General features: G+C 48.6%; 1 protein-coding gene across 1 annotated transcript; it reads left to right on the plus strand.

The window, feature by feature from the left end:
• Positions 1 to 634: 634 nt before the first annotated feature.
• LOC143926947 (galactosylgalactosylxylosylprotein 3-beta-glucuronosyltransferase 1-like) lies at positions 635 to 14102 on the plus strand. Its single transcript, XM_077450977.1, has 3 exons — positions 635 to 847; positions 13578 to 13871; positions 14022 to 14102. Exons 1-3 carry the CDS (start codon positions 698 to 700, stop codon positions 14100 to 14102), a joined length of 525 nt encoding a protein of 174 aa, XP_077307103.1. The 5' UTR covers positions 635 to 697.
• The last annotated feature ends 1904 nt before the right edge of the window (positions 14103 to 16006 follow it).

The raw sequence follows: 16006 nt of genomic DNA on the forward strand, positions 1-16006 counted from the left end.
AATTAGGGTTAGAATAAGGATTAAAACTAGGGTGATGGGTAGACTAAGGACTAGGGCAAGGTTTGAAGTTGGGTTCGGGCTTTGTATGTCCTGGAGATGTGTTATTCTACTGTACAATTTCTCTTTTCTAAGTTTACAATAAACACCTTCCTATTTAAAAAAAAAAAAAAGAAATTGGGTTCAGATGAGAACTGGAATTAAAGCCCCAATTCATGATAAGTTGCTCATTGATGGTGATTCCCGGGAAAACATTACGGGAGGGGGGGGTCCTTAAAGGTCCAACCCTGGGGCCCAACTACAAACATTGAAAATCTATTGAAAAACTATAATTTTAACCAATTTGAGTCCAGCCAGGAGCTTATTAATTCTTTTATATTTCTCAACATTTTACACTAAAATTGGCAGGTTTTAAAAAAACATGTAAGTTCTTGGGATTAATTTATATTTTTAATTTTTTTCAGCTCTTAACTTCCTGAGTTTTGTGTCACAGAAGGTCACAATTCCCACCATCTTCCTCATCACCCCAACGTACACCCGTCTAGTCCAGAAAGCAGAGCTGACTCGCCTCTCCCAAACGTTTCGGCAAGTCCCAGCCCTGCACTGGATTGTGGTGGAAGATGCCACACAAAAGACTCAGCTGGTCACGAACTTCCTGCAGAACTCGGGGATCCCCTACACTCACCTTTGCGTCCAGACCATGGAAGGGGTGACCAAAGCCCGTGGGACCTTCCAAAGGAATTTGGGCCTCAGCTGGCTGCGGGAGACCTTTTACCTTGAAGATGACCCAGAGGGAGTGGTATACTTTGCAGATGATGACAATACCTACAGCCTGGAGATCTTTGAAGAGGTAAGCAGTGGGGACGTGTAAACTACCTGGGTGCCATCCACAGGGGGGCATTAGGGAGGCTGCACTGATCTGCCTAATTCTAAAAGCAACCAAGTGTAAGCCTTGGCCCAAATACACACCAGTTTGTGCTACTAGTGGGACCACTCTGGGCATCTTTAGCTGCAATAAGTTGGCAAACACTAAACTGTTTTCTAAATCATTTTTGGTGAGTAGAACAAAATAAGCACCCAAATAGGTAAAATGGTTTAACAGGATTTATTTGCAGAGAGGAAACACGGGTTCCAGTCCAACGAGCTGGGCAGCGGCACGTGCGTGTGCGTGGGGGCACGCACCAGATGCGCGTGCGTGCACACTAGACACTGCTTGGCACCAATGGGCCTTTAAAAGAACAGCAGCTGCACTTGTGCAGTGCTGTTTGATCTTACCTGATCTCTCCAATCCTGACCTCTGCCTCCCTTGACTCTAAAGACTTTCTTCTTGATATCCCGTTGCCAACCACTTTCTGTTCATCTGACCCTGCTCCATCTTACTGCCTTGCTCTGCCTGATTACCTGTGTTGACCCGGCTTGTCTCATCCTGCTCCAGCCTGCTGCTGATCCTGCACCATCCAGCTCAATGGGTCACTGACCTGCATCCGCCTCTGCTGTCATCCGCATCCCGGTCCTTCCTGGTGGTTCATCATCCGTCCATCCATGCCAGCTACCACAGATCTCACAGACACTCCTACCTCACTGCGCTCTCGAGGCCAGTGTCCCAAATCCAGTGGCTCCTGAGGCAGGGCTGTAAGAGAGGTCTCCTCCTACAAGTCAGGCTACTACGAGGTAGGTAACACTTATGCTCTGCATCAGGGGTGGAAAAGAAGAAAAGTAACAGCGCTCCCTGCAGGGACAACTCAATCCATACACCAGATCCACTCACAGGTGCCGAGGCTCAATGTGTCCCAACACACTCCAATGCAACAGTAGTAAGAAGAGCCGGCGACACTGTAATCCTTGAAGTGTCATTTATTGGTACATCAGAGTGACAGTAAAACAATAAAACTGACGCATTTTGGCAATAGCCTTAGTCGTAGCTGCATCAGGGGTCTCCAAACTTTCTTACAAAGGACTAGTTTACCGTCCTTTAGATTTGAGGGGTGCCAGTAGGAGTAGGCAATGCTTCAGACTTGGTGGTCAGTGGGAGAAAAAAAAAATGCATAGCGCCTGTGGTCAGCAGGAGGAGGAATAGTGCCCCATTGTTGGTGAAAGTTGCCGGTATTATGCCCCACTGTTGATGTCAGTGGAATGATTGGTGCCTCATCATTGGTGTCAGAGGGAGGAATAGTGCCTTATATCAATGGGAGGAACAATGCCCCAGGGCGAGCAAAGGGCCACATATGGCCCACAGGCTGCAGTTTGGAGCTCACTGTTCTATATAATAGGGATATATTTACTGGATTCGTTTATGGTCCATCCACAACACAGTCTTCGACTTGAAAAGTCTTTGAAAATTATACAAGACCCAACAAAGGACAGGGAAAGTCTTCATTCTCCCAAGCACCTGTTCAGAGAGTTGTTCTTCCTATAGATCACCAATGTAATGGACAGTCTTCCCTGTAGTGACCACCTATGTAATGAACAATCTTCCTCCCACTACACACCAATTATGGGATTTTTTTTCCTCCCATAGACCACCAAATATGTGAACTCTTCCATTTACTGACCACCAACATAAAGGACAATTTCCCTTCCACTGAGTTGCCCCAGTGTTGAACTTTTCCTTCCAATGATCACAAAAGCTGAGGACTCTTCCTCTCACTGACCACCATGTACTGGATAGGACTGCATGTTACATACTCCTGACTGTTGCCCTTTGTACACTGTACTGTACATTACATACTTCTGATCACTGAACTCTGTATGTTGTGCTATACTTTACATTCTCATGACCTCTGGGCTCTATACACCAAGATGTCCATTACATAACTCTGAGGCTGCACTCTGTAAGTTGTGATGTACATTACATACTCCTGAACAAGGTGTTAATTGTCTTAATGGTTACTGGTTGCTATTTAGTCCCCAATAATTTTATTGAAGTTCTTCTTTAATTTAGTATTAAACCCTCAGTTTTAACTTAAAGCGGTTGTATACTCTATTTATTTTTTTACTTTTACCTACAGGTAAGCTCATAATAAGGCTTACCTGCAGGTAAAAAAAAAATCTCCTAAACCTGTATGGTTTAGGAGATATTCCCCTGGCAATGAGCCTCTGACTGCAGCAGCGCATGCGCACAGGGGTTTCTCGGCTGGAAGCCCAGCAGACGCCGGACTTTGCCAGAGAGAAATCTCCCGCGCACATGCGCGGGAGTGACGATATCGCTGCTCCAGCCACTCACATTGCCATAGCCGCGATATCTGGAAGACACGCCGAAAGGAACACGTCAGCTCCCTCGGTGTGTATCGGGCGTGATGTTGGGGCCTCGTTCTAAGGTAAGTATTTCATAATGAGCTAGTATGCGGTGCATTATGCCTTTTCCCTTACAGGTATGAAAAAAATAATAATTCAGCGGGTTTACTGCCGCTTTAACACATGGAGCACAATAAAATAATCATTCCCCAGTAAATTATTTGTTAAACTTTTTTACCTCAAAACATGCAGTGTTAAAGTGGTTGTAAACCCTTACAAACCACTTTGACCTACAGGTAAGCCTAGATTAAGGCTTACCTGTAGATCCAAGAAATATCTCCCAAACCTACATGGTTTAGGAGATATTTGCCCGAAGAAGGGCACCGCTATCTACGGCGCATGCGCCGTAGACAGCGGCGCGCAGGCGCACTGAGCGGGGCATCGTCGATGACGGCAATGCTGCGAGTCTCGGCTCCCGTGCGCATGCGCGGGAGTGACGTCATCGCTGCTCCGGCGAATCACAGCCCCGGAGCAGCGAGACCCACGGAGACCCACCAAGAAGATGAATGCTCGGAACTACAGGGGACAGAGGTGACTTTGCTGGCTCCTGTGTCAGGTAAGGGACACATAATGGACTATAATGCGATGCGATGCGATGCATAGTAGTCCATTATGCTTTGCCTTTACAGGGAATGAAAGAGGAAGTGAACTCATCAGGGTTTACTTCCTCTTTAAGCTTTCAGTGATGCTGGTTCCTGCTCTCTCACTGCTGCCTTCCTGAACGTTTGGTCTTCACAGTGGACAGTGCAGTCTCCAGTCAGTCTGTTAGCCTGGAGAAAGAGGGGGAGGAGCAGGGAAGCGCACTGCCATCCTAGGCTTTGGGACTGCGTGCACACCGTGTAGAGAGACACAACTCTAGTCCCTGCATGCAAGGGTGACTCCGTAGGATTTTGGAAAGGAGCCACCCTGAAACAGGAAACCTGAGGCAGCGGCGACTTGACCTCCAGAAGATTTACCCCCCTTCATGACCAGGCCATTTTTTGCAATACGGCACTGCGTTACTTTAACTGACATTTGTGCTGGTCGTGCGACATTGTACCTAAATAAAAATGTTTTCCTTTTTTTCCCCATTGTGACAGACCTAACCAGTACAGGAGCTTATGGAGAGGACTAGGGGCTCTTACCCACTGACTATGGGCCCTGGCTTTTGGAGGAACACTATTCTTTGGGAGGTTTATGCCTGGGGGAGCCTTGGAGTAATGTTACTTTGGATTCAAGTCCATGTCTCCCCAAAACACACAGACTCTGGGAAGCTAGGCCTGGGATCCATGTTAAGGGCCTGATAATGTGTAGTGTACTTTGTGAGCTCGATGCCGGCCAGTCTGACCTGGATATCTGATTAATCACAACATTGTCCAGGTGGCTAGTTGTTAAAAGTGGTTGTGAACCCTTACAAACCACTTTGACCTACAGGTAAGCCTAGATTAAGGCTTACTTGTAGGTCCGAAAGACAGGCACCTCTAACAGCGCCACGCAGGCGCACTGAGCGCGCCGCAGTTAACGGCGATATGCCGCGAGTGGCGGCTCCCGTGCGCATGCACGGGAGTGACGTCATCGCGGCTCCAACGAATGACAGCGCCAGAGCAGCGAGACCCACCAAGAAGATGGATGCTCCGGACTACAGGGGACGGCGGTGACTTCGCTGGCTCCTGTGTCAGGTAAGTGACACATAATGGGCTACTATGAGATGCAGTCCTAGTCCTCCCTAGCTCCCTTAGTGATGTCATCTCTCACATTCACTTGTACATTATTCTTGATATATAGGCATACCCTTCCACCTTTTTTACCCTCTCTATCCCTGCGATACAGGGAATACCCTTGAATGGTTGCCAGCCAATCAAGAGAGCTGTTGAACCAAGTCTCTGAAATTCCCACAAAATCCAAATCCTCCTCATTCAACGGTATCTCTAGTTCACCCATCTTGTCCGCCAGGCTCCTGGCATTGGTGAGCATGCCTCGTAGTTTAGACCGGTTGCTTACTGTTCTCTTATTGCAGGCATATGCAATTAGCGGACCTCCAGCTGTTGAAGAACTACAAGTCCCATGAGGCATAGCAAGACTCTGACAGCCACAAGCATGATACCCAGAGGCAGAGGCATCATGGGACTTGTAGTTTTGCAACAGCTGGAGGTCCGCTAATTGCATATCCCTGTCTTATTGGGTGTTCCGAGATTGCAAATAGGACTTGTTTCTATACTTACCCCAGGTTTATGTGCTTTAGTCAACCTACCACTAACGCCCTCAATACTACTTTCTGGAATATGTTCATCGCTGACTATCTATACCTCTGGACCCCCCCCCCCCCCCCGTCCGCGTCGCCTAGTTTAAAAACCCATCTAACATTTTGGCCATCTTCACCCCCAGCCAATCTGCACCCTCCTCATTTAGGTGCAGTCCGTCCCTCCTGTAGAAATGATGATCAACTGAGAAGTTGGCCCAGTTCTCCAGAAATCCAAACCACTCCTTATTACACCTTATTACACCAGCTCCTCAGCCACTGGTTTACTTCCCTAATCTCCCTCTGCCTTTCTGGTGTGGCTCGATCTACCGGTAGTATTCCTGAGAATACCACCTTAGAGGTCCTTTTCCTCAATTGATGGCCCAGTGGCAGCGTTTGATGGGCACAGTGGAAGCGTTTGATGGGCACAGTGGCAGCGTTTGATGGGCACAGTGCCAGCGTTTGATGGGCACAGTGGCAGCATTCGATGGGCACAATGACTGTGTTTGATGGCACAGTGAGGCTGCAATTGATGTTTTTTTTCTGAAGTTTTCAGTTTGTTTGCGCCCCCCCCCCCCCCAAAATTTGAGCACCAGCTGCCACTGGTGGTCATCCTGCTGCGTATGATGGGCACAGTGGCAGCGTTTGATGGCACAGTGGCAGCATTTGATGGGCACAGTGGTAGCGTTTGATGGGCACAGTGGAAGCGTTTGATGGGCACAGTGGCAGCATTTGATGGCACAGTGGCAGCATTTGATGGGCACAGTGGCAGCGTTTGATGGGCACAGTGGCAGCGTTTGATGGGCACAGTGGAAGCGTTTGATGGGCACAGTGGCAGCGTTTGATGGGCACAGTGGCAGCGTTTGATGGCACAGTGGCAGCATTTGATGGGCACAGTGGTAGCGTTTGATGGGCACAGTGGAAGCGTTTGATGGGCACAGTAGCAGCGTTTGATGGGCACAGTGGCAGCGTTTGATGGGCACAGTGGCAGCGTTTGATGGGCACAGTGGCAGCGTTTGATGGGCACAGTGGCAGTGTTTGATGGGCACAGTGGCAGTGTTTGATGGGCACAGTGGAAGCGTTTGATGGGCACAGTGGCAGCGTTTGATGGCACAGTGGCAGCGTTTGATGGGCACAATGACTGTGTTTGATGGCACAGTGAGGCTGCAATTGATGTTTTTTTTCTGAAGTTTTCAGTTTGTTTGCGCCCCCCCCCCCAAAACAAATTTGAGCACCAGCCACCACTGGTCGTCCTGCTGCATTTGATGGGCACAGTGGCAGCGTTTGATGGCACAGTGGCAGCATTTGATGGGCACAGTGGCAGCGTTTGATGGGCACAGTGGAAGCGTTTGATGGGCACAGTGGCAGCGTTTGATGGCACAGTGGCAGCGTTTGATGGGCACAGTGGCAGCGTTTGATGGCACAGTGGCAGCGTTTGATGGGCACAGTGGCAGCGTTTGATGGGCACAGTGGAAGCATTTTATGGGCACAGTGGCAGCGTTTGATGGGCACAGTGGCAGCGTTCGATGGGCACAATGACTGTGATTGATGGGCACAGTGAAAGCGTTTGATGGGCACAGTGGCAGCGTTTGATGGGCACAGTAGCAGTGTTTGATAGGCACAGTGGCAGCGTTCGATGGGCACAGTGGCAGCATTCGATGGGCACAGTGGCAGCATTCGATGGGCACAATGACTGTGTTTGGCACAGTGAGGCTGCAATTGATGTTTTGAAGTTTGAATTTGAAGTTTTCAATTTGTTTGCGTCCCCCCCAAACAAATTTGAGCACCAGCTGCCACTGGTGGTCGTCCTGCTGCGGTAAATGTGCGGTGGGTGGTCTGCAAGTAGTTCAACTGGAACATAGGCAAGGATTAAAAGATAAAGAAGCTGCATACTCAGTAAGTGCTTAAATCAGCCGCTGAAATTGCGTAAAATGGGCTTAAAGGGGTTGTAAAACCTCATGTTTTTTCACCTTAATGCACCCCCCCCCTGCGTTTTACTCACCTGAGCCCTGTATTCCCCCCCCCCCCCCGGGGGCGCGTTATTCCTCTCTGCCCGGGGTTCTCAGCTCTTGATTGGATAGATTGATAGCAGCACAGCCATTGGCTCCTGCTGCTTTTAACCACTTCCCACCCGGCCAATGCATATAAACGGCCGGGTGGGAGCCGTCTACTCCTGATAGGACGTTCAGGAACGTCCTTCAGAAGTAGCGGGATCGCGCGCGCGCGTGCCCGCGCAGCGGCGCGATCCCGATGTGCTCGTGTCATCCGGACACGGCGCATCACACAAACAGCCGGTTGCTAGGCAATCGGCTCCTCCTCTCCTCACACAGAAGTCATCGCTGAGGAGAGGAGAGCAGATCGCTGCAGCCGGCTGGTGATCAGTGAGTATGGGCTGTTTTTTACAGCTTTTTACTCACTGATTATCAGTCTAGTGTAAACACACAACACACCACACAGTATAAACACAATGTCCCCACATATGTCCCCAAAACACACATGTCCCCAAAACATATATGTCCCCAAATAATAAAAACACATGTCCCTAATAATAAAAACATGTCCCCCACATATGTCCCACTAAAATCACATGTCCCAATGATTATCTGCACACATATGTACGTGATCATTTGCGTACATATGTCCGTGATCACACAAACTAATTATTATACACTTAACGGATTTTTTTTTACCAAAAACATGTAGCAGAATACATTTTGGCTTAAATTTATGACAAAATTTGATTTTATTGGATTTCTTTTCAAATAGAAAAAAGAAAATATTGTTTTTTTTCCAAATTTCCGCTTTTTTTTGCGCTTATATCGCAAAAAATAAAAAACGGAGTCGTGAATAAATAACACCAAAATAAAGCTCTATTTGTGTGAACAAAATGATAACAATTTCATTTGAGTACAGTGTAGCACGACCGCGCAATTGTCACTGAAAGCGCGAGAGCGATGAAAGCTGAAAATTGGGCTGGGAAGGAAGGGGGTGAAAGTGCCCGGTATTGTAGTGGTTAATAAAATCCAATGACGCGGGTGCCGGGGGGGGGGGGGGGGCGGGGCTGAGTCTTACATTCGGCGTCTAGACTCGGGAGCGCGCTCGCAAGGTAACCCCCGCCCCTCCCCAGGGATGCGCATCTCCTAGGGCAGTGATGGCGAACCTTGGCACCCCAGATGTTTTAGAACTACATTTCCCATGATGCTCATGCACTCTGCAGTGTAGGTGAGGATCATGGGAAATGTAGTTCCAAAACATCTGGGGTGCCAAGGTTCACCATCACTGTCCTAGGGGGGTTATACGATGCGGGGAGGAGCTACCAGTGCCCGCCGGGGGACCCCAGAATTGGAGGACTCCACTCTGTGCAAAATTAACTGCAGTGGAGGTAAGTATGACATGCTTGTTATTTTATTAAAAACAAAAAAAACAAAAAAAAAAAACGATCCTTTACAACCACTTTAATATCACTTTATTAAAGTAGACTGATACAAAGTATTAACTCAATTCCTGTGCTAAGTGTGCAGAAAAGCATCTGTGATGGAAGAGTTTTTTTTATTTTATTTTTTATTTTAAATGATCCCTTGATTTGTTTCCCCTAAAAATATGCATTTGATAAATAGCTGCACATTTATCATGCAGCATAAAAAATTGCAACTACCACCGTTTTATTCTCCTGAGCTTCTCCATTCAGAGAATATACAGCATTGTGTGGGGCTTTATAGTAATCGCTCGCGTAAAAATGCGGATTTTTAACATGTATGTAACAAATTAAAAAAAATTGCCCTGGTAAAGTGGGCAAAAAAAATCCTTTCACCTGACAGGATTTATTTTTTTTTTATTTTTTTCACAAAATTGTCTATTTCACCACTTTCAGCCCCCGGACCATTTTGCTGGCTTAAGACCAGACCACTTTTTACGACTCTGCGCCGCGTCCCTTTAACTGACAATTGCGCGGACGTGCGACGTGGCTCCCGAACAAAATTGACGTCCTTTTTTTCCCACAAATAGAGCTTTCTTTTGGTGGTATTTGATCACCTCTGCAGTTTTTTTTTTTTTTTTTTGCGCTATAAACAAAAATAGAGCGACAATTTTGAAAAATAACGCAATATTTTTTACTTTTTGTTATAATAAATATCCCCCAAAAAATATACAAAAAAAACATTTTTCCCCTCAGTTTAGACCGATACGTATTCTTCTACATATTTTTGATTAAAAAAAAATCACAATAAGCGATTATTGATTGGTTTGCGCAAAAGTTATAGCGTTTACAAAATAGGGGATAGTTTTATGGCATTTTTATTAAGAATTTTTTTTTTTTTACTAGTAATGGCGGCGATCAGCGATTTTTATTGTGACTGCGACATTGTGGCGGACACGTCGGGCGTTTTTGAAACATTTTTGGGACCATTGTCATTTATACAGCAATCACTGCTATATAAATGCAGTGATTCCTGTGTAAATGACACTGGCAGTGAAGGGGTTAACCAGTGGGTGGCAGTGTAGGGGTTAAGTGTTCCTAGGGGTGTGTTACTAACTGTGGGGGGGTTGGGCTTTCATTTAGTGAACACTGATCTCTGCTCCAATCACATGGAGCAGAGATCAGCGTCACTAGTTGCTAGGCAGAATGGAGAAATGCTATTTACACGGCATTTCCTCCATTCAGCCGTCCTGTGAGACGATCGCGGGGATGCCCGCGGCGATCGAGTCCGCGGGCCCCGCGACCGGACTCACGGGTGTCCCGACCAGCGCGGGAGCACGCTGCCGCCGGCGTGCTCCCGATGGCGGGGGGGGCATTGAATATTGGACGTACATGTACGCCAATATGCCTGCCAGTGCCATTCTGTCGACGTACATCGTCGTGCGCTGGTTGGGAACCGGTTAACCACTTTCAGCCCCCGGACCATTTTGCTGGCTTAAGACCAGACCACTTTTTACGTTTCGGCGCCGCGATGCTTTAACTGACAATTGCGCGTCCGTGCGACGTGGCTCCCAAACAAAATGTATGTCTTTTTTTCCCCACAAATAGAGCTTTCTTTTGGTGGTATTTGATCACCTCTGCGGTTTTTATTTTTTGCGCTATAAACAAAAATAGAGCAACAATTTTGAAAAAAAAAAAAACGCATTATTTTTGAATTTTTTGTTACAATAAATATCCCCCAAAAATATATAAAAAAAATGTTTTCCCTCAGTTTAGGCCGATACGTATTCTTCTACATATTTTTGATAAAAAAAAAATCACAATAAGCGATTATTTATTGGTTTACGCAAAAGTTATAGCGTTTACAAAATAGGGGAAAGTTTTATGGCATTTTTATTAATAATTTTTTTTTTTTTACTAGTAATGGCGGCGATCAGCGATTTGTATTGTGACTGCGACATTACGGCGGACACATCGGACATTTTTGACACATTTTTGGGACCATTGTCATTTATACAGCGATCAGCGCTATACAAATGCAGTGATTCCTGTGTAAATGACACTGGCAGTGAGGTTGGTTAACCAGTGGGTGGCAGTGTAGGGTTTGTGTTAGTGAACACTGATCTCTGCTCCAATCACATGGAGCAGAGATCAGCGTCACTTGTTGCTAGGCAGAACGGGGAGATGCTGTTTACAATGGCATCTCCCCGTTCAGCCGCCCCCCGTGAGACGATCGCGGGTATCCCCGTGGCGATCGAGTCCGCGAGACCCGCGACCGGACTCACGGGGGTCCCGACCGGCACGCGAGCGCGCCGGCATGCGATGGCAGGGCGGCATATAAAAATGGCCGTACCTGTATGCCAATATGCCTGCCCGTGCCATTCTGCCGACTTACATCGGCGTGCGCCGGTCGGGAACTGGTTAAAGTGAAATTAGAGGAAAATTTCCCAGAAGTCTGCACTAAGATGCAAGTCAGATTTCAGGCATCCCCTGCAACAAAAATGTCATTTTTGATGAGATACTACCAAAGGGAGGGATGGCTGTACTGTCCTTTGAAAACACTGATCTCCTTCTGCCTCCTGCTGCCAGCTTCTCCCTCCGGTTGCACTACAGGGGAGTGGTTTTAGCACATGCACCCCTCCTTCCATCTGCTGTCCAGGCCCCCCTATGTGCCCCTTTCCCCCCGCAGAGCTGTCAGCTTTCCTTCTCTCCTCTCCTGTTGGCAGCTGCTGTGGGCTCTCACTCGGGGGGGGGGGGATGTTTCAGGATGGAGAGCGGGAGAAGGGTCCGCTAAATATGTAATTTCTTGGCTTCTTCATTTCCTGAATGAACACAGTGAGCGATCTGTACCAGTCACCTCTGTGTCCATTCATCACTGAAGCCTAGTAAACTGTGTTAACTACACTTCAGTTTGTGAATGAGCAAAGAGCTTCAGGGGGCTTCCAAATCATTTATCTTTGCAACTGAGGCTGCAACGAAAGGGGCTGATAAAATGTATGTTCTCAGTCACTTTGGTTCTGGGGGGAGGTGATTGGGGGAGGGGCACTGTCAGGTAAGCTATATGGAACCCCCCCTGATTTCTAACAGCAGCCCCGTGTGCTGCTGCCGGGAAGAAGCTGGAGGTGGAGCTGGAAAGCAGAAAGTGCAGAGTCTGGAGAAGGACCAGTGGAGGGCTGTTGTCTGCTGAATGCTGAGACTGGGGGAGGTGAAGAGAAGGAGGTGCTGCAGCTGCACAGGGAGGGGTAAGATCTATATGAGGAGTTCTGTCTTCCTCTCTGCTGCCAACTACTGAGACGGGAAAAGGGGGGGGGGGGGGCGATATGAGCCTTTCTGTGGCTGCATTGAAAAGTGCAGGATCTGGTGGAGGAGTTCTGTCCTCCTCTCTGCTGCCAACTATTAAGACGGGAAAGGGGAGGGGGGGCTATACAAGCCTTTCTGTGGCTGCATGGAAAAGTGCAGGACCTGGTGGAGTAGTTCTGTCCTCCTCTCTACTGCCAACTACTGAGGCGGGAAAAGGGAGGGGGGGGGGGCGATACAAGCCTTTCTGTGGCTGCATAGAAAAGTGCAGGATCTAGTGGAGGAGTTCTGTCCTCCTCTCTGCTGCCAACTACTAAGACGGGAAAGGGGAGGGGGGGGGGGCTATAGAAGCCTTTCTGTGGCTGCATGGAAAAGTGCAGGATCTGGTGGAGGAGTTCTGTCCTCCTCTCTGCTGCCAACTATTAAGACGGGAAAGGGGAGGGGGGGCTATACAAGCCTTTCTGTGGCTGCATGGAAAAGTGCAGGATCTGGTGGAGGAGTTCTGTCCTCCTCTCTACTGCCAACTACTGAGACGGGAAAAGGGAGGGGGGGTGATACAAGCCTTTCTGTGGCTGCATGGAAAAGTGCAGGATCTGTTGGAGGAGTTCTGTCCTCCTCTCTGCTGCCAACTACTGAGACGGGAAAAGGGAGGGGGGGGGGGCGATACAAGCCTTTCTGTGGCTGCATAGAAAAGTGCAGGATCTAGTGGAGGAGTTCTGTCCTCCTCTCTGCTGCCAACTACTAAGACGGGAAAGGGGAGGGGGGGGCTATAGAAGCCTTTCTGTGGCTGCATGGAAAAGTGCAGGATCTGGTGGAGGAGTTCTGTCCTCCTCTCTGCTGCCAACTACTGAGACGGGAAAAGGGAGGGGAGGGGGGGGCGATACAAGCCTTTCTGTGGCTGCATGGAAAAGTGCAGGATCTGGTGGAGGAGTTCTGTCCTCCTCTCTGCTGCCAACTACTGGGACGGGAAAAGGGGGGGGGGGGGTGATAAAAGCCTTTCTGTGGCTGCATGGAAAAGTACAGGATCTGGTGGAGGAGTTCTGTCCTCCTCTCTGCTGCCAACTACTGAGACGGGAAAAGGGAGGGGGGGGGGGGCGATACAAGCCTTTCTGTGGCTGCATGGAAAAGTGCAGGATCTGGTGGAGGAGTTCTGTCCTCCTCTCGGCTGCTGACTGCTGAGACAAGGTGGGGCCAACAATGAGGGGTGTTGCCGCAGCTGCAGGAGAGGTGCGAGGGTCACATGAAAGGGGAATTTTTTTTTTTTTCTCAACAAAAGTGGAGTTACTCTTTAAGCAAACAATTGAATGATTATGTTTATAATGCTGGTAAGCTCATTCAGACTGGTCCTCTTTACAGATGAGATACACAAAGAAGGTCTCGGTTTGGCCCGTGGCTTTTGTTGGGGCGCTCCGCTATGAATCGGTGAAGGTCAACGCGGAGGGGAAGGTGGTCGGGTGGTTGGTGAAATATGCCCCAGAGCGGCCATTCGCCATAGACATGGCCGGATTCGCCATTAACTTGAAGCTAATCCTGAAGAAGCGCAAAGCAATATTTCGCCTGGATGTACCTGGGGGGTACCAAGAGCCCAGTCTACTGCAGGACCTGGTGATAATGGAGGAGCTGGAGCCCAAGGCTGACAACTGCACCAAGGTAAGTCGCCAGATGCCCCAATACTCCTCCACACTGGGGGAGGGGGGGGGGAGGGGGGGTTCTTTGCTATTCCACTATGAAAAATATAACTTACAGCAGGATTTGATGAGAATTTGAATTACATCTTGACAATTCTTGTTCAATCGGCAGATTTTGGTGTGGCACACAAGGACTCAATCTCCAGCTATATACAGTGACAACAACTTCACGGACATGAATGTTGAAGTTTAAGTGATGATTAAAAAAAAAAGAAGAAAATTATAAGTGATCAAAATTGTGACACAAGACCCAGGAGAGACGTAACGATGAAATATGTGTGTTCTTATGAATTGACTGGAGCCAGACGGAGCTGGAAAAGGCCAGGCTGACCCGAGAACAATGGCCCCGGGGTCACAACGTGGATCTATGAACAAAACGTATGATGAATTATAGACTTAACTAACCCCGCCCCCTCTTTTCTTGCCGAATTATAGACTTCGCTGCCCACCACCTACTTAACCCCCTCGCACCTAAGAATAAAACAAATCTTAATGACTAAGCCCAATTTTGCAACTTTGACGTGTGTTAATACAACTGTACATACTCTATATTACCAAAGGTATTGGGACGCCTGCCTTTACATGCACATGGACTTTACTGGCATCCCAACCAGGGGCGTAACTATAGGGGGTGCAGCAGTCGCGACAGCAACTGGGCCCTGTGATGTAGGGGGCCCATGCAGCCCCCTCTACATATGGCCGGCAGCAGCATAGGCAGCTAGCACACACTATTACATACCCCCTCCATATCCCCCTGGGGACAGGGACACCTTCTCACCTGGGGGCAGGGACCCCCACCTCCCCTGGGGACAGGGACCCCCCACCTCCCCTGGGGACAGGGACACCTTCTCACCTGGGGGCAGGGACCCCCACCTCCCCTGGGGACAGGGACCTCCACCTCCCCTGGGGACAAGGACACCTTCTCACCTGGGGGCAGTAACTTCATCTGCCCTGGAGAAAAGGACCTCATCTCTTCTGGGGACGGGGACCCAATCCTGCCTAGGGACAGTCCCCCAATGGGGCACCTAAAAATGTAAAAAAATAAATAAATAAAAACTACTGATACCAGTGGTGGAACTACAGGGCTCACAAAGGTCATAACTGTTACCACACCCTGGAGTTCCACCGCCGGACTCAGAGGGAAGGGCCCTGGCTGGGGTTCAGGGGGGCCCTTTGTGGTTTCTTGCTTCGGGGCCCTGAAGGTTCTAGTTACGCCACTGATCCCAACCCTATAACGGCTTCAACTCTTCTGGGAAGGCCGTCCACAAGGTTTTGGAGATGTGTCTATGGGAATGTTTAACCATTCTTCCCCGAAGCGCATTTGTGAGGTCAGGCACTGATGTTGGACAAGAAGGTCTGGCTCGCAGTCTGGGCTCTAATTCATCCCAAAGGTGGGCTATCGGGTTGAGTCCAGTCAAGTTCCTCCACCCCAAACTCGCTCATCCATGTCTTTATGGGCCTTGTTTTGAGCACTGGTGAGCAGTCATGTTGGAACAGGAAGGGGCCCATCCCCAAACTCTTCCCACAAAGTTGGGAACATGAAATTGTCCAAAATGTCTTGGTATGGTGACGCCTTAAGCCCCCGTACACACGGTCGGACATTCTGCCAACCAAATCCGTCGGATTTTGTCCGTCGGATTGTATCCGAAACTGTTGCATACACACGGTCAGACAAAGTTGTCGAAAAATCCGATCTTTCAGAACGTGATGACGTAATTTCGTTACGATGGGACTACGTTCAGGCTAGTAGCCAATAGCTTTGATGTAGGAATTTGATCTGAGCATGCGTGGCACTTTGTCCGATCGGAATTCTCTACACATGATCGGAGTATGTCCTATCGGACCAGTTTGTCAGAAAATATTTCCAACAAGTTGGAAAATTTGGTCCGACGGATATTCCGACGGAAACAGTCCGATGCAGACCACACACAGTCGGATTATCCGACAACATGGTCCGATAGGACACATTCCGACGGATTCTCCGACCGTGTGTACGGGGGCTAAGAGTTCCCTTCACTGGAACTAAGAGGCCAAGACCAACCCTTGAAAGACAACCCCCCACACCCTAATCGCCCCCCTCCACCAAATGATTTGGAC

Source organism: Lithobates pipiens, unplaced genomic scaffold (genome assembly GCF_037356315.1).
Source record: "Lithobates pipiens isolate NorthernLeopardFrog02 unplaced genomic scaffold, aLitPip1_a1.2 Scaffold_23, whole genome shotgun sequence".
NCBI classification, from domain to species: Eukaryota; Metazoa; Chordata; class Amphibia; order Anura; family Ranidae; genus Lithobates; species Lithobates pipiens.

Bases quoted from the DNA above. Each gene is read 5' to 3' on its own strand.
- LOC143926947 (XM_077450977.1), top strand. From the start codon at position 698: ATGGAAGGGGTGACCAAAGCCCGTGGGACCTTCCAAAGGAATTTGGGC. The intron at 848-13,577 runs GTAAGCAGTGGG...TCCTCTTTACAG, and splicing joins GCCTGGAGATCTTTGAAGAG to ATGAGATACACAAAGAAGGT. The intron at 13,872-14,021 runs GTAAGTCGCCAG...TTCAATCGGCAG, and splicing joins AGGCTGACAACTGCACCAAG to ATTTTGGTGTGGCACACAAG.